Source organism: Squalius cephalus, assembly GCF_949319135.1.
Source record: "Squalius cephalus genome assembly, chromosome: 9".
NCBI classification, from domain to species: domain Eukaryota; kingdom Metazoa; phylum Chordata; class Actinopteri; order Cypriniformes; family Leuciscidae; genus Squalius; species Squalius cephalus.
In genome coordinates, this window is record NC_137130.1 from 43,311,378 (window position 1) to 43,337,284 (window position 25,907).

At 38.9% G+C, this 25,907-nt stretch overlaps 1 protein-coding gene and 1 long non-coding RNA gene across 2 annotated transcripts; one reads left to right on the plus strand and one right to left on the minus strand.

The window, feature by feature from the left end:
• The first annotated feature begins 259 nt into the window (after positions 1–259).
• Positions 260–825, plus strand: LOC307165104. The gene is made up of 2 exons (XR_013822410.1): positions 260–360; positions 495–825. It is a non-coding gene; the product is annotated as an uncharacterized lncRNA (long non-coding RNA).
• Positions 826–14,228: 13,403 nt separating this feature from the next.
• LOC307163969 (uncharacterized protein) lies at positions 14,229–25,259 on the minus strand (the record flags this gene model as incomplete). The annotated part of the gene is made up of 3 exons (XM_079880316.1): positions 14,229–15,157; positions 24,335–24,418; positions 25,184–25,259. 3 exons carry the CDS (start codon positions 25,257–25,259, stop codon positions 14,229–14,231), a joined length of 1,089 nt encoding a protein of 362 aa, XP_079736442.1.
• Positions 25,260–25,907: the final 648 nt, after the last annotated feature.

Genomic DNA, 25,907 nt, shown 5'->3' on the forward strand with positions numbered 1-25,907 from the left:
AAAAAAAAAAAAAAAAATGGCTGGGTCGTATGGGATGCAAAGGCAGCTTTTCCACCTTTTGACCACAAGATGTCATTAGTGTGCACAGTGTTGAAAAGCTTCGAGTAATCAACCATTTTACAATACTATTGATGGAAAAGCCTCAGAGCATCAAAAAGCTTCATTTCACCATCACTAATGCAAACAATCCACAAAACCAAGAGACATGAACCAGAGAGAGTGCTCAGATGTGCAGCGTAACTCTTGCTAAAAGAGAAACATGGTTTAAGTAGGCTGAGATTAACAATGAACAACTGCTAAGTGCAATCATTCATGATGAGTCCGGGCAAAGGATTGTGGGAACTGAAGTTTTTTATTTATGTATAAGTTTATTTGTATAAGGACAGTACAAAAAAACATGATCCCAGTCAAAACTGGAAAATATGTATTGCACATAGAGAGTATAGCAAAAGCTAATTTGCATCATAGCCATGAAAAGCAAGTCCATGGCTGAGTTGCAATGGTCAGGGAAGGAGTGCCCTCTAGTGGTCAACCTGGGCACACCAGCTGGAGACTGAGACATTGCTAGCCGTGGATTATCCCGCTTATTCCATGGTCATTTGCCAGCATTGACAACTTAAAGCTGCTATTGTTGTTTGCACAATATTTGACCTGAAGGGTAAAACTGACGATTTCCGTCAGTTACGGTTCGTTAGATCTAGCATTCTGCTCGATTTGAATCAGACACAGAGATAAAGTAGTGTGTAAGATTACATTTATTTGAATGACATAATTATAACATTAATTTGAATTAATTAGAGAGAGAGAGAAATATAATGAGAGATTCGTTCCTGCATCAATTCAGCGTCTCTCTCTTTATTATCAATGAAACTGTGAGCTTAATTACTTCATACTAACCCCCTCGTTGCTGAAAAATATAATGTAGCGATTCAGTAGCGAAGCTATTTTATTAAAAAGCGCAACAGCTAATGCTAACGCTGGTACACAGTGAAGGAGAGCAGAGGCCGTTTTTTATGAATGGATGTCAATGGAGAGGAGGCTTCACTACACTGAAAACCTTATCATTTAAGTAATCGACAGCCTGTTCGCTAATCTTCAAAACGTTTTATGCTAAACAGTACTTTTGTTGTGAACGATATGTAGATTTTAATATGTTAAAAAAGGTTATTTATTAAGGGAAGGCAGAGTAGGGAATGTCTAGACAGGCAGGGCTTATTTATGGCATTACCATAGTATTTAAAGGTCCCGTTATATGCCCCTTTTCACAAGATGTAAATAAGTCTCTGATGTCCCCAGAGTGTGTATGTGAAGTTTGAGCTCAAAATACCCAACAGATCATTTTTTACAGCATGTTTAAATTTACATTTTTTTGGGCTCAGAAAAACAAGCTGTTTCAGTGTGTGCCCTTTAAATGCAAATGAGCTGCTGCTGGACGACACAGGGGGCGGAGCTTCATGAGCTCGCGCTCAGTCTGTCACGACAAATTCATCTCACAGAATGATGATAATATCAGAAACTCTCAGTAACGGTGTTCATTTCGAGTCGGACAATAATGCCTACAGAGTCAGAGTGCTGTATAGAGATGAAACAGGTATATTTTAGTAGTTTAATTACGGTTATTATAACGTATTTGTCATCTGCTTGTATGTATCCATTATTTATTAACAGCCTACAAGTCTGCTGTTTCGGACCAGGTCCGAATGATGATCAAACATGTACTGATGAGTTTAATAAAGTTTATTGTACATCACACAAAAGATGAAGCGTCAGTTTTACTTCAGAAAATCACCGTAAGAGCTGAGTAAACACAGTAGTCTCAGTTATAAGAAGTGCGCAAGTAGCCAGTAGAGTTGAGGGAGCATTCCTGTGGGCGGAGGTTAGTCAAAACACGGTTCTGGTGATGTCACTAATGAAGGAAGTAGAGGGGTGTAGTCCAAACGAGCCGTTCACTGTAGTCGACTTCTGTTAAATAAAATATCTCGCTTGGCATTGAACTTTGAGCTTTATCATTTTACAGATATTATTTATACTCTAACAACAACATTATACACTAACTAAAGGTTGAAACATGGGATCACGAAGAACGGGACCTTTAATAGTAATATTGAGTGATATTGTATATTGTCTAAAGTTTTTTTTTTTTCTTTGGCTTCCAGGTTTTTACCAGTTATAAGACTTGAATTGTAATGACTATTATAACTGCATGTATGCATATGATAAAATGCTGATATTATGCACTTTAATGAATAAAGACAAAATGATTAATTTAATTATAAATATTTTGTTATATTGTATGTTGTTTAATTAAAATAAAACATGAAGTGTTGTGTAAACTACTGTGTTCCTAATGATGATGATATAACGCTTTTTAATGAATTATGGTAAAAAAAAATACATATAATTTTAATGAATTAAATATGTATTACATTACAATTAAGTTCTTAGAGTGATCTCAAATGTATTTTTTTGCGCCCTGCAGTGACTAGTACTTTGCAGCTAATAGACATATTCGTGCTTTTTCCGCAGTAAATCACATTCCACATACAATGCAGTCCTACTGTTTCTTTACTAGCGATATAACACCAAATATAGAACATTAATTCACAAGACGAACGCTCAGTGTTGCCAGATTGGGACGGTGATTTCCAGCCCAAAAGCTCACCAAAACCCGCCCAAAACTTTAACTGCCAAAATAATGTGATTTAATTGTATTGCCATGTCAATCAAGGTTGATAAGCACATTTGTTTTTTAATGATACAATAAAATAAAAAATAAATCAATTTCCCAGGAAAACGGATCAAAACAGGGCAATTAATTAAAGAGAATTAGCAAACATGACTAAAATGTCCAGGTGGACACCGCAATCGGCAATCAAGAAATTAACCAATGACTTTAACCCTGGCCTACACATTGTAGAACATAATGCAGAATTTCTGGACGGTGTAAAAGTTAGAGTTCTCAACGGGTCGGGTCGGCCCGACAAACCCGACGGGACCCGCGGGTTCGGGCCGGGTTCGGGTCGAAAATATAATCAAATGACTCGGGTCGGGTCGGACCTCGGGCTTAATCTTTTCCGCTCAGTAAAAAAAAAAAAAACATTTATTAATCATCGCTGCTGTTCACCGTAAAGAAAGTCTTGCTGCTGCGTGTAACGTGCATCACGGAGAGGGGCGGCGGCAGACCTGACGCCGCTGCGTGCACGCCTTTAGTCTGGAGAAGAAGATGGAGTTGGTGAGAAGTAAACTTGCCGCAGGTGAATTCACCGTCGCTACTACAGCCTATTTATATATTTAAAGTTTATTGTTTCAGTTGTTTGTATTGTTAAAAGGCATGAACATTAAAGGTTGATTTGAATTCCCATCTGCTGGTCATGATAATACATGTATGAGAGAAAAAAAAATCCGACGCGGCGTCGGGCCGCGGGCCGGGTTCGGACAGATAATTCATGTTTATGTGTCGGGTTACATCGGGTCCGGGCTTTAAAAGCCACGGGCCGGGTCGGGTCGGGTTGTAATTTTCAGGCCCGTTGAGAACTCTAGTAAAAGTTGCAGATGTCTAGTAAGGTTAGGCCAGTGTGCACATTATAATTTAAAATGTAGATGTTTGAAAACCACCAAACTGATCCCTACTGAACCTTTTTTACCCGCACAATCAAATTCAAAACCGCCCAATCTGGCAACACTGCCAACGTGCTAATAATCCACATGAAGCTGATTAACGTGAGCTGTAACTGACTGTCATACAATTCTGAACGGCACTGCCATTACACGATAGGCTGAGGTGCCTCATGTGATACAAGTTAGCCGTTACGCTTTCTCCAATGGTAAGAGGGCTGCGTTCCAGTCCAAAATTGTCATGCCCTTCACTCGCTAACTTCCCACCGTCCCGTTCACTCGGATGTGCGTCATTGCTTAGGTTGCACGAGTGCCCACTACTGGCGGAACCGGAACTCGTGCATAAGGTTTAAATGGAATGCCCTAAGCCCTGGATCACTTGTTATGGTGGTTGCCGTGGAGACCGTGTTCGCTCTTTCATTAGGAGTGATGTCACTTTCCTGAATTATTTGGCAATTTCTGCACCTGAAAAGACGTTTTCAGAGAGTGATGGAGTCCCAGATTCAGGTTGTTTATTTGTGGCAGTCTAGTCTTGAATCTGTAATAATTTCAATATATTATTTCTATTTATTTTGAACCACAACTGCACCCATTAAAGAGCTATTTGTCCCTGAACGGACATCTTGTGAGTCGTGATTGCTCACTTTCCTCTAGCGCAGTGGTTCTCAATTCCAGTCCTCGGGACCCGCTGCTCTGCACATTTTGTATGTCTCCCTTATTTAACACACCTGAAGCAGATCATCATCAGCTCATTAGGAGAGACTCCTTGAACTGAACTGAGTGTGTCAGACAAGAGAGACATACAAAATGTGCAGAGCAGTGGGTCACGAGGACTGGAGTTGAGAACCACTGCTCTAGAGTCTTGATTAGCATACATGTAAAAATCGTGAACCAGCTTCACTTGCCATTTTTAGCTTTTACTCATGACAATCATCAACTTAACCTAATTTAATTAATGTATTTATCATTAATTATCCTATTATAGTCATTAATGAATATTCATACTAAGAATGCTCTAATGTAATGTACTAATATAGCCTACTTATACATTTATTATTATTACTATTATTATTATTCGATTCAATATATTGTTGTTATTGTTATTTTTTCATATTATTTAAACCCAATATTTATTCTTCCAAATTTCAGGATCAAAGGCAAATTGCAAAGGTCAACCCCAGTGTGCCAGTACTTCAAATTTACTTTGAAGAAATGATGGACACAAAGACTGACTTCAGACTGTCTCGAGATGCCATATCTATGTTGGTCAGACTACTTGGCATTAAATAGAGGCATGGCTGGAATCCTGTAGTTGAGGTGCTTGTGTTTCTCTGTTGGCTTGAGCATGGGGCTTCTTATAGTGTTGTGTCTCGTGTGTTCTCCATTCCAAAGACCAGAGTCTTTCGGGTCGTCCATTCGATTGCCTTGACAGTTGTAGCTCTACGAAGCAAGTCTATTCAATTTCCTAAACCTCAGGACTTTGACAACGTTGGAGAAGGATTTGCCAGACTGGCCCATAGCCATTTCTTCAAAAAGTGTGTGGGTGCCATTGATGGGTGCCATGTTAGAATAAAGAAGCCTGTTGGGCCAGACGCACAGGGTTACTTCCATCAAAAGCTCTTTTATTCTGTTCATTTACAGGCCATATGTGACAGCAATGGATTTTTTTCTGGACACTTTTGCTGGGTATTCCAGGATCAGTCCATGACACAAGAGTCCTTAAAAACTGCCCAGTATACACACAAGCTCTCTATCCACCAGCAGGATATTTTATTCTAGATGATGGTGGTTATCCTTGCATTGAACATCCCATATGCATTATTACACCATTTAAAGAACCTCTGAGGGACGCCATTGAGGGACGTTTTAATGCCCATGTTTCAAAAGCCAGGTGTGCAATTGAGAGAGCATTCGGGATGATGAAGACAAGGTGGCGTCGTATCTTCTTTAAGGCCCTTGAATGATCCTGGACCGGAGGCAGCAGAGAATGATGTGGGCCCACCTCCTCAAATAGGTCCTGGAGACCTGTGAGGAACACACTCGCTCGCCAGACGTCGGCACCCAGGGCCCAGCTGCATGACCACAACTACATGTATTTCTTTCATAACATTTATGAATTTTTTGTTTATTTAAGGAAATCATTTGCTACACATGTAAATAGTTTAATGTTTAAAGCTGTAGTGGTAATTATACATTTAGACTCATTTGTTTGTGTTCTTTTTATTGAAAACTTTGCAGTGTAAATAGTGAAATGAATTCAAAATATTGCTAATTCAAGAAAACGTGTGCAAAGTATGTAAACTCACAAATTAAATGTTCCATATTAAACTGAAATAATTCACTTAATTACTTTTTTCTCGTCAGTAAGAACTGCGATTACTGTAACTAGCCAAGAATTAAAACATAATTGGGAGAAAAAACATATTAAATCTCTTTTTATGACAGTTTGGCAACACATCAATTACTAAAAACTAAATATTATGCAAATGCTGAAAAACGGCAAAAACTTGTTCCTTTTCCAGTATTGCATTGCTAGCGCTTAGAACGGTCAGCCAGCCTCTCCAGTATGTCTAAGAGGCGGTCAGTCTGACACTGCAGATTCGGAAACCTCTCTGCGTCTCTGTCTGCCTCCCTCTGCATAAAATTAAGCAAATGGTCTTTCCTTCGTCTTTTGGGTGTGGGTGTTTTGGGGCTGTTGCCAGAGGAAGCAGACGGAGAGCAGGGGCTGATGATGATGATGATGATGGTAAATGGTGGTGGTGGATCTGGCATGTAAGAGGATGGCACCGGCTTGTTAGTTGAATTTGTTGTACACCAGCAACTCAGCACTTAAATGTCAGCAGTGTAGATTACAGAACACTTGCTAGATGCTACCTTATATTTTTTCTTTAAATTTTCCCATTTTCTTGAAGTCTGGGCACCTGTCACCTTTCCATCCAACATCATTTCTTTAGCAACTGTCCTGGTCAAAAACATAAACACAGCTGATAATAATAATAATAATAATAATAATAACATGAATGTCCAGTATTCTGTTATTTCCAAAACAATTACTTGTGTAATTATGTGTGAAAGTGAATAATAATGTACTTCAAAATAACAGAAGAGCCTGCAAAAGTGGCTAATGAAATGTAAGATTTCTGATAGGAATCCTCACTCCACGCCAGTTTGGCAGCATTTCTCCGGCCAGTAAACAGCATCTCAGTGTCTTGATCTGACCCTAGACAATAACACACTTGGCTGTAATACATTTGCAGTGGGTGTTTGGTTAAACATTCTTACAATTTCTGTGTAGTTAATGTTAAATTATGTAAACTACTTTTCTGCAAGCTGGTTTATTATTAACATTGTAGTTTTCTTTATTAATATGCTTTATGCAAATGAAGCCTGTGGGTCTTACACAACCATAAAATGTAATATTACAATGAACAATTCTTTACAAATCTAAACAATAAGCAGTTAATGTAGTTACAAGTGTGGTTTCATCTCAATATAACTATTCTAAACTGCTGACCTACAGTAAGTTCACTTACAGGTGTAAAGTACTTTTCCCTCCATCATCTGTGCGGTGTCAGGTGTGGATAAATGAAGTGCGAGCGCTGCGAGTGCGAGCTGCTGAAATGACGTCACAATCGCACTGCATTGTGGGACATATGGGTGCCTGAAGTGTACATATGAAGTAGACTCGCTCCCTCGGTCAAAATCGAGGGAACGAGGATCTGTCTGTATAAACTTCCCTCATTCACTTCACGAAGTGGAACGCACTTCAAAATGGCGGCAGGGATTCCCCCGAGAGGAAGTGCTTAAGGAAGTTCGCAAGTGCGTGTCTAAAAGTGGACTGGAACGCAGCCGAGATACAGACCCTCGCATCTCCCTAATATAAGGCCGTTGCTGCGTCTCAATTCACCTGCTTATACTACGCCCTAAAATTACTCTTTTTGTGAAGAAAAAGTGCATACTTTTGAGTGTGTAGCAGAAGAGTAGACAAGCTTTGGGATAAACTATCACGTCATACGATTGCGTCTTTAACGGTTGCTCTCTGACGTTTAGTTACACGCATCCTGTCACGCAAACTGACCTGTCAATCATCTTGTCAAAGATAAAATCCTCCACATTTCATTTCCTACCGTATCAGAAAGAATTGAAACAGATCTTTATAAAAGTCCACATTGTTATTACAGAAGAAATATAACAAGAATGACATTAAATCAATATTTTTTTTTAATCAGGTTAAACTTTGATTAGTCATCCAGACCTTTTTCTAAACCTTTCACCGTAGGTCGCGCATATCCACCATGTTTTGTAGTTTTTTAACACTTTTTACTAGTGTTTGTAGTTCCTCCTCCAAAGCGCAGTGGATTGTTGGTAATATTAGCCTTTGGAGATTGCACGGAAATAGTAGACCATCCAGGGACTTTTGGCACACTCTTCAACACACTGTGCTTCGGGACACACTTATTTTAATCTCACACACTGTTTAGGATGGATAGTATGGACATTGAGACGCAGGGCATCTCTGCCATCTGGGAATCAACACTTCACCACACCGGAGGCTGCATTTTCAGGACTGCAATTCTAGGACCGTTTATTTTGTGACAGCGCCACCTACAGAATCGGAGAACTGCATTTCCAGGACCCTAGTTTTTTTACCCTTCACTGACTCCTAAGAGAGAGAAAGGCGAAGAGAGAAAGAGAGAGAAGTGAATGAAATAAAGGAACATTTAGTTGAACATGTTAAAATTTAAAATTTCATATTTAAAACATGTTTTCCCACATCAGGCATCAAATCCCTATTATTATTGGTCATTATTTTAAGATATGGTCACTATTAGTCTTCAACCCCGTTATGGACAATTTGGGAGCTCTCTCTGAATATAATTATAAAATGTATTTGTAATGAAATCAACATTTTCCTGTTAATCAGATGTCTTTCACACTTGCAAATATAGAAGTTATATAAAATCTCAGACTTTTGCTATACTAAAGCCTGAAATGAGCACTTTCTGTGACAACAACCTCATCAGTTTTGATCAAAGATGTGGCTTAACTTCAGAAATTGAACTAAAATCAGTATTCTTATGATTGCTCTGAACATTTCAGACTGAGTTCAACAAACATTTTTTTTTTATTTATCCTCAATAAACAGTGTGTGACGATGTGTGTGTAGTGCAAAAGAATATGGACAGATTTTTCAAAAGAAAAGCTCCAGGACCATCAACTTCATCTTCATGTAACAGTCCAGAGCGGGCAGCTGAGAGCAGCAGCAAGAAGAAGAGACATCAACAATTACTTGTCATAAGGCTTCATCTTTATCAGAGATTCATCATGTCCTCTTCCTCTGTGTCTGGTATGTGGGACAAATTATCAATGACTACGTTTACAAGCTGTCAATATCCGGGTTATGGTCGGGTTAAGGTCACTATTTGGGTTTCTGAAACATTCGGAATAACCCGTTTACATGCGTGAGCAGAGAGAGTTACTCCTGTATACATGGAATTTGTAATCAATGGGCAATATCCCGGTGTAAACGGCGACGCACGGTTAGCGTCTGGACTTACGGACAACGTTAAGACTCAATATGCGTCATTTCCGATTCTTCTTCCTGTATCCAAAGACAACAACAACAGCAGCAGCACGCGGATAATGAATAGTTCGGGGCAGATAGCGATCGCCTTTGTTTGCGCTTTCCTCCTCGCTCCAAAAGTGTGGTGCTGTGCTGTGTCTCGCCATGTTTACCTCTACTTCTAGTTTACTTCTGGTATACTGCACGCGGGTTTCTGTATGCGCCCCAAAAGACCAAGATTCCTTGCGAATAGAACATGCGCAGAACACAAATCAATGTTCCTTTTGATGGGGATATGCAGATACGCGTTTACATGACCAAATATTCGGGTTAGAAAAGGGGTACCCCAGGGATCATATCCGGGTTTTTAAAAACCAGGATATGAGCATATTCGGGTTTTTGCCGGTGTTTACATGGCCGTGCGCAACCGGGTTATTGCTAATATTCCGGTTTTGAACGGGTTATTGGCTGCATGTAAACGTAGTCAATGAAGCAATGGTTCCTAGTAATATTAATAGTAATATTAGTAGAATAGCAAATTGAAAGGCATCTGACTTTCACCCCTCACTAGTAAGCAAGGATGCAGAATATTTTATTCGATTAAAAAGGCAACATGAAAAACAAGAGGAAGTTATGATGAAGAGTGCAAAAGTGTCAGAAAAGCATTGAAGGCTAGCTTCACACAATCGCTGAGACTGTAATCTTAATCTTGTAATCTGTATCGACTGACATTAGTGGGCATGCTCAGCTCTTGGCAAATGTTCAATTCATAGATGTCGACAGCATCAGAGAAACCTTTTTATTTTGTAAATCAATGCCTGACAAAACAACAGGAGAATAAATATATCATGTGACAACAGGTTATCTTGAAAAGGAGGGGTTGAATTGGAAGGACTGTCTCAGTATATGTATTGATGGGGCCGCTGCCATGACGGGGAGTTCGAAGGGCTTCATTACCAGAGCCAGAGAGCAAAACCCACATGTAAAAACCACTCACTGCGGAGTTATGGAAACTTGAATTCATTGTTGTCGGTGCCATCACAGGCTCATAGATGTCTGTAGATGTTTAAATTGATATCATTAAATCAAACATTCTTTCAGAGCAATTTACTCAACACTGAGATGTGAAAATCTAGGCAGTAATATAATAATTCATTTAAATTACTGGATAACTTCAGAACCAAAGAGTTAAAAGCTCAACCCCATCACAATCTCACAAACCCGTTGTGATCAAATAAGTAACGGGTTGAGTGTGACTGGCTTGAGATTTGTTGCTCAAAATGGCCACTGCTCTACATGTAGTGAATAACAGGAGAGCACATGGCATGCATGATATTAGGAAATCATGTAGAATGTTAAAATAACAAGAACATTTTTTACAAGTCATAGTTTTCTATCTTTATTTGATGTAATGGGGTTGAGTCGTTGAGCTTGACAACCACAATATCACAATATATAAATAAGTTAGTTATAAAGTTATAAAAGAAGGAGGTAACTTGCCTGTGTCTGCATACAATGTTGTTCATAAGACTTCCATGATGTCACTTCCTGTTATTGATGTCACATAAGGATCAGTTCATTATTTTGGGGGGGAGAGAATGATTTGTGTAACAGGGTTTAGGGGTTACTGAGGTACAGAACTAAATAATGTGATTTTAATGATTAATCATAATTTACCAACAAAAAAGCAAAAAGGCAAAACGTATAGACTTTTTTCTAATTTTATTATTCATATCCCAAGTACACTTTCATAGAAGGCCATGAGGGACATGACAAAATAGGTGGTGTCAACTGAAAAAAACAACAAGATCATTTCTAATATAAAGATAAAATGCATGTCATGTTTTTAACTTTATTAAAGGAGACATTTCAATTATATTTTGGTGACCCAATAGATAAAATACACTTAAAAAAGGTCAGAGAGACTCAAATCATACCGGTTTCGTGGAATGACTCCTATATATACAGCTCTGGAACAAATTAAGAGACCACTGTAAAATTAGCAGTTTCAGCATCTCATTGAGTAAAATTTATTTCTTTTTCTTTCTTTTCTACAAACTACTGACAACATTTCTTCCAAATATCAAATAAAAATATATTGTCATTTAAAGCATTTATTTGCAGAAAATGACAACTGGTCAAAATAACAAACAAAGATGGCATGTTTTCAGACCTCAAATAACGGAAGAAAGTTTATGTTCATTTTTAAACAACACAATGCTAATGTTTTAACTCAGGAATAGTTCAGAAAGCAATATTTGGTGGAATAATGGCCCGTTCACACTAAGGACAATAACTATAATGACAACTATATTATAAGCGTACACACCAACGAACGATAACGGTCTCTTTATTCTAAGTTCAAAGACCTGCTGCAGCTTTACTCAAAAAAACATCAAGAGTTTCTTAAAAGAAGAGAGGAGTTGGGAGAATCCGACACTCTGCTTAGAGAGTTCATCTTTTAAAGACAAATTTGATCCATACTTCGGTTTGAATCAATATCAGTTTCAAGACATCCTGGACATCGTGAAAGAGGACATCAGCAAGAGCCAAACTAATCTCAGGAATCCCATCAGTGCCAGAGACTGTTTGGCAGTATGTCTTCGGTATATAGCTACTGAATCATCAAGAAATGCTATCTAAGAAACGTTTCCTAAACTCCATATACAAAAAAAGAAAGTCAAGTCAAGTCACCTTTATTTATATAGCACTTTTTACAATACAGATTGCATCAAAGCAGCTTCACAGCAACAAAGTTTATTTCCAGAAGAAAATTGCGTCATCAATAATATTGTTGAAAATTAAATGAGCCAAAAGCCAAAAGCCAAGGCAACAGTGGCAAGGAACTAAAACTCCATCAAGGTGACAGAATGAAAAAAAAAAAGAGATAAGATATTAAAGGGGCAACATGCTATTTGCACATATTTTAAAGGATGATATAATAATAATAATGATGATAATAATAATAATAATAGACTCAAAAGCACTAGTATGACGTCCATATAGGCTACAGTTTACATTCACCTCGCAGAATTTTCTAAATGTTAGTAATTTTAGCAAAATAAGGGCAAATATTAAAATGTCATGTTTTTTATAGCACTATGTTTTTGTTTTATACACCTATTTATATATATAAAAAAACAATAAAAACAAAGAAAGTGAGAAATTTTATAATCTTTTTTTTTTTTTTTTGCATGTAGTCCATAAAATCAGTCATGATGACATTAATAAACACACATGCCCATGCAGAGTCAGCTGGCGTTGGTGTTGACGTCGCCGACGAGCACTTTTAGCCAATCAGCGATCAGCAGGCAGACGCGATTTAGCGCGATTACTTGTAGCTGTATGTTCAAGTGATCGCTAATGCCAAAGGGGCATGAATACACAGTAAGTTGTATTCATGCACTTTCATTCATGGGGATAACATGGATAATTTGACATGGTTTAGTGTAAGATTTTGCCCATCTTTTGGAAAATGCAGTTTTAAAAGTGGAAAAAAATCACTTTAGCCAATAGATGGCTGCAGAGTCCACTATTACCTATTTGCTGTTTGACTAACTGAAAGTTAATCTTTTCAAAAAAAAAATTTCAGTTGGATTCATATCTAAATATTATGAAATCACAATTATAATAATAAAAATATTACAATCTCTTTAAATTTCGGTATTTGAAATGTGTGTCTGTGTGTTTGTGCTAAATTGTTTTGTCTCATCCTTTCATCTCTCTCTCTCTCTCTCTCTCTCTCTCTCTCTCTCTCTCTCTCTCTCTCTCTCTCTCTCTCTCCTCTCTCTCTCTCTCCCTCTCTCTCTCTCTCTGTGTGTGTGTGCACATTGTCGATGTGTCATTGTCACCAATTTACTTTTGTGGTGGTTCTGCATTTTGGATTATTATATTTGACAAATTATAAGAGAGCAGTTTTTATAGTCTCACAAATGTATTTTTGGCAATGTGTGTGTGTGTGTGTGTGTGTGTGTGTGAGTAAGAGAGAGAGAGAGAGAGCATGATCATTTTGCATTGTGGATGTTTTTTGCATTGTTGGAAGTGTGCCACTTCATTTCCATCTATGTGTGTCCTGCATTGTTTCTGATTTTGAGGATGAATCTTGTCCATTTTCTAAGCGGGGTCTCAGACCCGAGTGTTACTTTTTTACACACTGACATAAAAACAGGTTTTTTTTTTGTTTGTTTGTTTGTTTTTTGTGTGTTTTTTTAGATCTAAAAAGTGTTGACAACTGTACAAAGTCTCATGCCATTTGGACAAAGATAATTATTTTTTATATTTTAGCAAAAGTAATTTGGGGTCAAAAAGACCCAGAAGACCACCTAAGGGTTTTAAAGGAACAGAATGGCAATGAAAACACCCAGACTTTAAAAGCTTTTTTCCAGCTTTATTAAAAGCAAAATCCAAATGGTATATGCCATAAAGTAAAACATGGAAAATATGTAAAAAAAACCAAAAAAAAAAACAGCTTTTAATTAACCTACATGTATACGCCAAATGCATGAGTACAGAATGCAGCGCTTTTTATACTTGTGAATCAAACACATTAGTAGACATCGATTACACCATGACAACATCTACAGTAATATAGACTAAGCATGCATTTTTTTATAGCCTAACTTTCCCAAAGCCTGATTTAGCCACCATATTGAAAGATCTGAAGTTGGGTTGCATGTGTGAGATTTTAAGAAGAAGTTTCATAAGATTTAAAGTCGGACTCTGTCTGTTTCTTTTAATCATAAAGACAAAGCTTCAATAATACCATAATGATTAGTGTTGTAATTTGTAGTTACATCGACTGTAACTGAAAAATCTCTTTGCTATATTAAACAATTCAAGCCTCATTTTAAGCAATGCATGCAGATATCTAAATAATTGCTTGAGAAGTTATAATTAAGGTATTTAACTTGATTATTCTTGGAGTTAAATCATCCTGATATGTTTTCATGATTGAGCGGGTGGCAGCGGGACTTCAGTCGGAGGGTTTGGATCATCTGTAATCTTTAAATCACGGCAGAACAACACTGATTCTTGACCGAGACCTATTTTTTTACTGCCACAGATATAAAGACTTGTTTGGCTTCAGCTCAAATGTGAGATGTTCTTCCACTTCAATCATTTCCTTACAGCTTTCGTTTTTAGTGTTGGCATGTGAATCTCCAAAAAAGAAGAGGTGCATCTTCAAAATTAACTTTGCATGTTCTCCAGATTCAATCAAGGATGACGTGGCTATTTTCCAGTTGTGTGTGATCTGGGACATCTTCTCCTTATCATATCCAGCATTTTTATTGATTTTCTTGTGCCATGTCACTGGTGTATTGCTGTCATTAGTTATAGTTTTCATATTCTCCCAATTGTCAAAGGATGGGCCTATAGTTACTGTCAGTCCACCAGGAAGGAAGTTAACAACATCAGGATGAACAGAATAGACACCAACGCACTCATCATTGCTGAGGTCGGTACCTTTGTAGTACTCAACTCCCCAATCTGAGACTGGCTTTAGGAAGAAGCATTCGTTTGACAGGCCCCAGTAATAGAGGCCGTTTCTGCAGCTGGGATGGAGCTTGTATTCTTCAGCATCTGAGTCTGTATTCATGTTTGTTGTTTCTCGGTAAGTGCCCCTTTCTTGGAAGATGATGAAAAACTTGCCAGAAGTTGAGAAGTAGTGGTCTCCTCCCTGGCAGTTGGTATGAAGGCTGTGAACTTCAGCACCGCTGTCCGTCGTCAGGTTCTTGACTCTGCGGTAGGAATTGCCCTTGATGATGTAAAAGGAGCCATCTTCATCTCCAAAGTAATGGTCTCCATTTTTGCAGGCAAGGTACAGACTGAAAATAGAGATGTCTGAACCTCTATTGATACTACCTATCTTCATATAGCAGCCAAGATCAGAGCGGATTATATAATAGTATTTGCCCACTCCACAGATGTCAATGCCTTTTGTTTTGCTCTTGGGAATAATGCCGTTCATCGTGCCTGAACCTGCAACACAGAAAGAAAAAAACATTCAATCTCCTAAACAAATGAAAGCTGTTACTTTAGTCCTTCTATAGATTGAGCTCATCAAAACTTATATCCCTTACAAAAAAGAAGTTTATTCAAGTGTGCTTTAAGTATACTTCTTTTAAACTAAAACTAAAAATGTATATTTTGAGTCTACTTTTTATATACTTCTCAGAAATATACTTTATGTACTTCTCAGAATATACTTAAAATTGCACTTAAGTAAACTTGACTTATACTGACAGGATGAAATACCCGAGGAGCCAATAGTGCAACGCACAGGGTCTGACCCTGGTGAGACGCAGGAGGAGCCCGGCCTGGAATCACCCCACAGTGCCCAGAACCTCCAGGCACCAGAAACTCCATCCTCAGGCAGAGTAAACCAAGTACAAATGAAATGGACAGCAACCGGCAAGAATAGCGAGTGGCAGCAGTTTGGAGAAGATGTTTCCCACTTAACATCAAATATGTGGAAGGGTGATGCTGACAGTTGCCTTCAAGCCCTGACTATAATCATTGTACGGAGCTGAACAGTTTGGTAAAGAGGATGAGAAAATTGTCAAAACTCCATATACCAAGAACCGGAGAGCAGAGAGAATTCATCAAGCTCCACATTCTCAAAAAGGAGGAGCTCCACATTCTCAAAAAGAGAACGCAGCATCTCGTTCCGCTTTTTCAGGGAGCAAGGGTTACAGTCAAGTAACCCCGAGCGTTCCCTTTCAAAAGCTACAATCAATGCTGTGCTGCTTAGTGCGTTGGGAACGAAAATGCCCACGCCGCCGTACTTGAAGGTGTCTGGACCCCTTATGGTTGTGTAGGTGTGCTCACAAGAACGCAAGAAGGCCTCAGACATTAGCTTATGATGTCGATTCAAGGACGTGAGAGCCCGGAGTGGCATGAGATGGTAAAACCATCTTTAGAGTCAGAAGTTTGTCAGACACTGATTCTAGAGGTTCAAAAGGAGTCTCAACCAGACCCTCTAGGACTATTGATAAGTCCCATTAAGGGATCTTGGTTCTTACGGGAGGCCTCAGTCGTCTGGCCCCACGAATGAAAAGAGCGAGCAGAGGATGTCTCTCGAGTAGCACCCCGTCAACCAAGGCTTAGCAAGCCGAAAGAACAGCCACATAAACCCTGAGAGTGGCGGGGCATGTGCCTGTTGATAGTTTTTCCTGCAGGAAATCCAGTACTGAAGCAATCCGGCAGTTGACCGGATCTGCATTATGTACAACACACCACTTTTCAAAGACACCCAATTTGTTGGCATAACTCTTTCTATTGGAGGAAGCCCTAGCACTTAGAATGGTCTCAACAACGTTAGGCAAAAGCCCGGTGTCCCTCAGTTGGTACCTATCGGGGCCAAACATGAAGGTTCCACAGGTTGGGCCCGGGATGGAATATCGTGCCCTCCGTCTGAGACAGAAGGTCCCTCCTCTCCGGAATCGCCCATGGCGAGCCGTTGAGGAGAGATATTATCTCAGAGAACCAAACTCTGTTCGGCCAACACAGCGCTATAAGTAAGAGGCAAGACCCTTGTTGGTGAACTCTGGCTAGAACTTTCGGGAGTAGAGCGACTAGAGGAAATGCATACAGGCGCTTATTGGGCCATGTGTGCACCATCGCGTCTAGACCCAGGGGGGCTGGGTGACTCAGAGAGAAGTAGAGGGGACATTGTGCTGTCTGATAAGAGGCGAAGAGGTCCCCCTCCTCTTCGTAAAATCTGGTCCAAATCTGTTTCACTGCTTCTGGGTGGAGTTTCCATTGCCCCATCGATAGTTTCTGTCTGGAGAGTAAATCTGCTCCCACATTCAGATGCCCTGGAATGTATATTGCTCTGAGTGACAGGAATTTGTTCTGGGCCCAGAGAATGATTTGTCTCAGTTGTGCCCGCATCGTGATCGAATCCCAAACAAACCCGAGATAAGTCGTTCTCTGGGCAGGAGAAAGAACACTTTTCTTGGTGTTGAGCCTTGGTGTTGAAACTAGATGAGCTAACACGATGTCTCTGTGTTGAAGCGCCATCTCTTGCGAGTCTTAGCAAGTCATCTATGTAATTTAAAATGCGAATGCCCTGGAGTCTTAATGGAGCCAGTGCTATATCCATGCATTTTGTGTATGTATGGTGTGGCAAGGCTAGGCCGAATGGAAGAACCCGAAATTGGTAAGTTTCACCCCCGAAAGCGAACCTCAGGAACCTCCTGTGTTGTGGCAATATTTCTTTATGAAAGTACGTGTCCTTCAGATCGATCGTGACAAACCAATCATGATGTTGAATCTGCAACACAATTATCTTGACAGTTAACATCTTGAACTTCAGCGCTTTTAAGATTTTCTTTAAGCCTCGAAGATCTAAGATTGGACGCAACCCCCCATCCTTCTTGGAAACCAGGAAGTATCTGCTGTAATAGCCTGACTCTCTCTCTGGAAGAGGAACATGTTCTATGGCCTCTTTGCTCAGTAGAGATTGTAGCTCTTGTGACAATATGTGCGCCAGCTCCGGCTTCACGGAAGTGGAGACAAATAAATTGGATTCTGTATCCTATTTGAACTGCGCTTAATACTCATGCAGAAATGCCTGGCAGAAGATTCCACGCTGCCAGACTCTCTGATAGTGGTACTAGTTTAACCCCCTGAGGTCGGCAATCACGCCGGCGTGATCTGCTCGTTTTTTTTTATATCAGTGCAAAATACTCTGTTGATTTTGATTTTACATACTTGTATTGTACATCATTCAAAACTGTTAAATGTCTTCTTTTATTTGTGTACACTCATAATAAAAACAAAATGTTGTGTTTTTCGTAAAACAAAGAAAATAAACATGATGCGCGTTCTGCCGTCTCTCTCAATGTGAAACTCATTCTGAAACGCGACAGAAAATGACCTGTAACTCAGCGAATGTTTGTCACACAGACTTGAAACGCATGTCTATACAACGCTTGGAATCTCTATTTTTAAAGTATGTAAATTATATAAAAAACAAATATTCTATTTTTAAGTAATCCATACGAAGGCAGCGGCATGTACAGTTTCTCAAACGCGTCCTCATTAAATTTAATTTGAACACGCCTACGCGCGCACGAGCGATTGACATGCAAATGATCCATGCGGAGAAACGCAGACCTGTAAACGCCCTCATCACCTCAAAACAAAGAAGCAGAGACTTCGTAACTTACTCCTTTTCATCGCGTTTGGACGACTGTAAGCTGTGCTGTGCTGTGCTGTTTACCTTGAATTTGCCTCGGATTTACTTCAAACGCGATTTGAAGATGAGAAGATTTTTAAGGTAAGACATGTTAAACTGGTCGTGCCAGATTAAAATGTATGTTATGAAATGAGTTTGGAGTAAAAACATGAACTAAGCCTAATTTCATATATGTACATGTATATATAGACAGAAACATGAAATGTGAAATGTGAACTAGAATGATATGCAACGTTTCAGTGCTTGTATACGTGTTCAACACGAGGATGTTTTTATATTCTATAATAAAACACAGCATGGTAAAAGTAGTATTATAATATTTAGACCCGTGTTTACTGTTAAGCCTACTGTGTTTGTGGATATCTGGTCAAACGTAGATATGTATGGTAACCATAATGTTTTATATTTGAGCGCGATCGCGTTTGAATGTATCAGATTTTGCAGCGCGATCGCGTTTGAATGTATCATTTGAAAATTTGAAAAGCAAAACACACCAAACGGCTTCATGTTTTTACTATTATCTCATTTCATATCATCATAACGAATGGAAACATTTGAAGTAACATGATAATCAATATATTTTTCTCTAGCTTGGTTGTTACTGAAATATTTTGGAAGATTTATACTGCTATCTATTGTTATTATTATTTTACCCAGCACTGCGCATAGCTTATGCCTACAAGGCACAACAAACCTGGTGTTCATTATATTATATATTGTTGGAAACATTTGTGTGTGTGTGTGTGTGTGTGTGTGTGTATTTTGTGAATTTTAAAAAGCAATTTTAACAAGAAAAATCTAATATTTATTTGCAAAATCGTGCAGGCCTTTCTCTTGATATCAGTATGTTCACTTTTTTTTCAGGGCCCAGATGCCACTGAGTCCTGCCGACTTCAACATTCACATGAGTCTCTGGAACATGAACATGGTAAAGTGAAAATCAAACACATTGGAAATGAAAGGTATGTACAATGTTTTTAGGAATGGCACAAAGGTCTCTGTCTTTCAATAAGTGCTTTTTTTCCATTTGTTGTGTCTATTTGGATTATGTTGTGTAAATAAATCAAACAATCTAAAAGCCATTCTTTTTTAAATCTCCTCATTTACAGTATTGTGCAAGGTTGCTCAGAATGATAGGGGCCTGATAGCTCCTAATAGGGCCATTAGGGAGTGTCTTTGTCTTTCTCAGGTGAGAAAACCCATACATATTAATGAGCTTCCGCATAGAGCTTTCTCACACAAAACACGTCGTAAAAATTTTAAATCAATATATTGTCTTCTCTGAATGAGCAGTCAGGGTGATTTTCACATAGTGTTAGAGCAAATATTCTAGGCTACGTCATACAATTTTCAAAAGTCTTGTGAAGAAATAATCAGTAGGGGTTTCATGGCCTTATTTCAGTGAGAATTTTTTTTTGTATTTTCACAAACCACGCATAAATGTCATTATCTCAAAACTACAAACTTTTACATACATGCTGTTGATATATTATTGTAGCAGAGTTTGTGCTGAATACAGTGTAATTAGACTTTAGCCATGAAAATGTGACAAGTAACAGAAATAACCAGAAATGTCAGAGCATGTCAGAACACCTCCAGGGCCCAGAAAACAGCTCAGACCTCAGAGGGTTAAACACTTCCTGTTGAGGGGATGTTAGATGTCCCTTGTAGTGTTTGACGACAGCAGGAAGCAACGGGACATCTAAAATTTTGCTGGAAACCGCTGCCCCCCGAAACGCCAGAGGTGGCGGAGATGGAGATGTTTCGTGAGGGTAGCGGAACGGGGTGAGCAGACATTTGACGTGCCCCGTCCAACAGAGGGGCTACCCCCTCCAGACTGGGTGCAATACCATCAGGTCTGCTTCCTTTTAATAGTGATGATAATCCTTAGGTCTGCCCTGGGAGGTTGCTGAGCGCGACGAGCCGGCCCCCAGTCTCTATGAGGGGGAGCGCGACTCGCCACACTCTGCTTCTTAACCTCCCTAGATCTTGAAGGACCGGGGAGAGGTTAGGGTTGGGGGTTGGGAGAGGTTGGCCCCTCCCCTTGAGTGCGGCGAGGAAGAAACTGGACAAATGCTTCCTCATGTTTCTTAACTTCTCTAAATCTGGTGACTACGGAGTTAACTGCATCACCAAATAAACCTGAGGGGGAGATCGGGGCATCAAGTAAAAAGACTATCTCTTTTTCTTTGATGCCAGACAGATTAAGCCACAGATGCCTCTCCGTCCTCACCAAAGGAGACATTGAACGGCCGATGGCGCGGGCCGTTTGCTTGGTAGCACGAAGAGACAGGTCTGTGACTCTAAAGAGCTCATTAATTGTCTTCCCCGCACTCAAATCCTTCAAGAGGTCAGCCTGGTACGCCTGTAACACCATCATGGTGTGCAGCGCAGCACCACCCTGACCTGCAGCTTGGTAAGCTTTACCCACGAGAGCCGACGTTGTTCTACACGGCTTCGAGGGGAGGGTAGGTTTCTTCAGCGAAGATGCAGACCCAGGCGAGAGATAGCTCATACCCGCGTGACTTCGCTCCCACTATAGTCGAAAAAGTCAACGTTGAGGGCACGAAGATACGCGAGGTATATGGTTTACTCCATGATTTCGATAATTCATCATGGAGGTACTTGAAAAAAAGGGAAAGACTGATGTTTTGGTCCCTACCCCTTGCCACCGGACAGAAACCTATCCTCTAGCTCAGGGGTTTTCAAATTGGGTGAATGTGAGCCTCCCCTTAAAGTAGGTAAGGACAGCCGAGCCCCCCCCTTCCCCAAAATCCCGTCCGCCTGCCCTAACCCACACACGCCTCTGCAGTAAATGCCATCTTTTGTGTGTTCCAGGCAATGATGAGTTTCAATAACAACTGATAAAATGTAAATATTATTTTATTTCCACAACTTTCTTAAACGTGCATTCATAAACGATTCTTTGCAACAGCAAATAATTTCCAACTTCATGCAGGCCTAATTGAGGCTACTTTTAAAATCACTGAACATCAGTAGGCCTAACCACAAGTCAACAGAACATGCTTAACATGTGCAATTGGCGCCAAAGCTACCGCCGACGACACTTGACGGCTGAAGTCGGCACGTGTGTCTGGGCTTTAGGCGCACATTTGAAGGAAATGCACATCATCTTGAAGAAAATCAGCAGTGGTGGAAAGAGTACTGAAAAAACATACTCAAGTAAAAGTACCATTACATTCCAAAAAATGTAGTGTGAGTAGAGTAAAAAGTACTTGTCCAAAAAACTACTTGAGTAAGAGTAAAATAGTAGCTTATTTAAAAGTACTCATGAGTAGTAAGTAGTGAGTACTGAGCTGCGAATTCTACCCCCTTATAATAAACACTGCACTATAATTTATAAATTAAAAAAAAAAATAGCACTTACTGTAATTCACATTATATTTTGTTCTTTGTCAGAAAGATTGCAGAATATCTATCATCCATCTTTTTAAAATGCATCAAATCAGTACACTCATCACCATTTAAATCATATTACAGTATTTGAAAAAAAACAAAAACAAAAAAAACATTTAAAATTAGGCGAAAGGCCACTGAGCATGCTATTGTTGCACATAAAATATCAATATTCATAACTGTGCAAAGAATTCAAAAACCTTTAGAAACTCATATGATAGTTCAGCATCACACACCATGAGATGGGTTAAATAGAGAGATTAAAAATACCCAATTTCTCTCCAAAACGGTAGGCCTACCAGTTTTAGTGTTTTGATAAATGAGAATCACTAATGTTATCAGATTACCTCTAATGCACTGAAGAAGCCTAAGATAGTGAGCTAACACTAATTACACTGTAATTCCATGCTATTAAATATGTTACAATTTAAACGTAAATGCACATTGTTCTATAAGGGTGGCATCATCTCTTACATTTTACACGGCTACATTTACTCACATTGTAATGCTGAAGTGCACGTAAGTGCACTTGCCAAATGAAGACGGATTGTATGAAATGGATAAATAAAAAAAACGAGCTGTATATAGTTTATTAACGAGCTGTAGTCACGCACTGACAGAAATGCAGTTCAAGTTAACGCCATGGTTCATAAGGTGCACTGATACTGAATCTGGCTGCATGACGAGCGCGAGACGCGGCAGTGCACAGATCGTGACGCGCGTCTCTCTATAACGAAATTGTGAAGTAAATGGGAACGGAAATTCACCGCATTATGAACTCGTCACGCAATACTACGTGGGTACAGATTGCAAAAACTGAAGGCACGGTTAACAAGTATGAGAGTGCGGATTAGAAACTCGTGGGTACGGTTTATTAATCCGAGGGAACAGTTTGAGAATTCGTGAGTACTGTTTATAAACTGAGCGGACGGATTGCAAAACCGTCGCCACGGATCGTTTTTTTACTCACACAGGTGACTTCCAGGGCTCCGTATCCTCCCTTAATGCTGACTTCTGTTGACTTGGGACAAGGAAACGACGCATTTTAAAGCCAATACTCGCGTTGCACACACAAACCGATATCAATAGAGCTGCATACAGTAATTTTTTCTTTGCGTGTCGCGCCTCCCCTGTGGCTCTTTGGCGCCCCCCAGGGGAGGCGCGCCTCACCTATTGAAAACCGCTGCTCTAGCTTACTGCGTTTGGGGGTCTCTTGTTCGCGAGGCCAGTCAAGCTGTAACCTGGCCACCATGCGAATAATCACCTCAAGTAATTCCTCGCAGAGCGCGCTTCGGATTGTGGATCTGTGACGTGTGGATCTGGTGAACGAGCAAGCGAAAGGGACAGACACGTCTCTTGCTTGTCAGCCAAATCCATCTGGGAGCCCCACGATGGTAATGCGGGTGCAGACTGAAAGTAGCCAAGATGAGCACGAAGCATTTTGACAGTGAATAATTCTAAATGCTCGCACTCGCTTGACTCCAATGCAGCGACTGCATGCTCCTCCCCCAAACATACAAAGCAGTAAGCGTGTGTATCCACTTCTGACATAGGATGAGAACATGGAGGGACACAGCGCTTACTCTGCTGATGATTCATTTTTAACTGGCTGATTTTTTTTAACTTGAACTCTTTTCACTTGTTGTTAAGATGGGAAGTAGCCCATCATTGAGATGAATAGTAGCCATGAGTCGCATTGGTGTGATGTCAACTCCCCTCTTCGATTGATTGGCTAGTGGACCAATGGTGACGCTTAAGCCCACCCTAATTTTCATGAAATTTGAACTGCAAAATTTGGGAAAGCAAGCGCAGAACATAGAAAGAAGAGCGAAGAGAAAAACAGCACAAGCGTATGAGCAGAAAATGCAAGAGAGCACAAAGTACAGAGTAATAAAACCAAGGAAAACACTTTTTAAGAAAGCATGACCGTAAGTTTAAGTTTTGTGCAAATTAACTTTTAATGTGTTTAAAGTTTTTATTCATGTTTGTTATTTCTTGATTCACGCTTATTATTTTTTTATCTGTGGCTGCAATACTTTAGACGGGATATTGATCCCATAATTACCCTTTCAAAATAAACTGGATTTGGATCCTCAACCTACATGTCTACATGACAGCACCAGCATAATAACACAGTCAGCAGAATATCATCTAATTATTGTTATTGATAAAATATTGAGATATATCGCACACTCTACTTTCCACACACTCTTAAAACTAACGTGGTGCGCTGGAATTCACACTCGTCTTCTGGAAACAGTAAGACACCCTTTCTTTGATCTGATTGGCCATCTCACTCATTTTGACATTGACATTAGACTGTTGAGGCAGAGCAATCTAGAAACGTTTAAATCTTAAAAAACAACAACAACAGAGCTACGTGTAAGAATATCAAATAGTGAGGGACCATTTGGTCACCAAATTTTTGGAGAGACTTCTAAATGTGGTGGTTATAGCATATATGTATCATATCTTCTACATTTAAAATGTATAATGAAAGACTGCTATACAAAGAGTAAAAAACATCTTAGACCTACCTAATTCAGAGGAAGTCGCCTCTTTTCCGAGTTGCATAGATGTTGATAGTGGAAGCGTCAGAGTTAGAGCCGCCTCTCCTTTAGCTGTGGGTTTAAATAAAACATATATAAATATCTGCTATTTAGCATAAGCCTAAATTAAATTTAGCGTTAGCCTTAATTTACTCATTCAACTCATTAAAATGATAAGATAAGACAAATAAAATTAGAATTCTGTTTTTTTATTTATTAATTCATAGCTTCCACAAAATCAGGCTCTGGTCTGGGGCAGGTCTACAGCATTTATTAATATTAGTTCATATTAATTTCAACATTTACTAAAACATTATTAAAATCAAAGGTTGTATTTGTTAACATTAGTTAATGCACTGTTAACTAACATGAACAAACAATGAACAGCTGTATATTTATTAACTAACATTAACAAATAACAAATGTAACAAATGCATTGCTCATTGTTAGTTCATGTTAGTAATACATTACATTAAGGTTCATTAATAAACATTAAAGTGTTACCAAGGAAATAATCTAGTTGTGGCTGCAGTTAAATTAATACTTATCAAATGGAACTCACTAAAAAATAAACTAGAAAATATGAGAAAAAAAGATAAAAGTAAGAATAAAAGAATAAAGAATAAAACCCCAAATAAACCTCAAACACAATATAATATCCAGAAAATACATGCTCTGCCACATGGAATTTACAAAACACTAAATAATATTACAAACACCATCCATCAAAAATAATCACAGATAAATAAACAATATATTTCTTTAACCAGCATGGATGGCCAATATAGTTAAAGAAATGAAAGACATATCACAGAGAACAGCGATAACCCTTCTTACCTTGGCACAGGCCAACAGAACTGTGACTAAACAAAAGCTCCAACTCAGTTAAAGAGAAGAGAAGCCGCAGTGTCATGTTTTTTTTGTCATAATAAAAAATAACATCTCTTTTCTCTATGTGAATTTTAATTCCACTTAACATATTCAATATTCCACATCAATCCAAAATAATTTAAAATCCATTCATTCAAATAAAGATGCAACATAGTTTGGGTTAACCCTAACCCTAAACGATAAATAAAAATATCCATTTAGTTTGGTTAGCCTGGTATTTAGCATAATCTTAAACTAAATTTAGCATTAGCCTTAATTTACTCATTCTACTCACTGATAGGACAAGACAAATAAAATGAGAAAATGTGAATTCTATTTTATTTTGTTTCATTCATGGCTCCCAACAAAATCATTAAAGGCTCTGATCTGAGGTAGTATTAAAAAAAATATATATTATTGTATTAAATTGTATAATATTGCCCACACCACCAGCACTACACTACACCAGTGCAGCATACAGCATCTCATCAGCAGCATGACACAGCATGACACAGCTTAAGTTACCAATCAACATCACAATGCACTGCAAATTATAAAAGGGAATAATATAGTTGTGGCTGCAGTTAAATTAATACTAATTACATGAAACTCACAAAATAAAAAACTAGAATATATGACAAATAAAGATAAATGTAAGATACATCCAAAATGCAAAAAATAAAACCCCAAA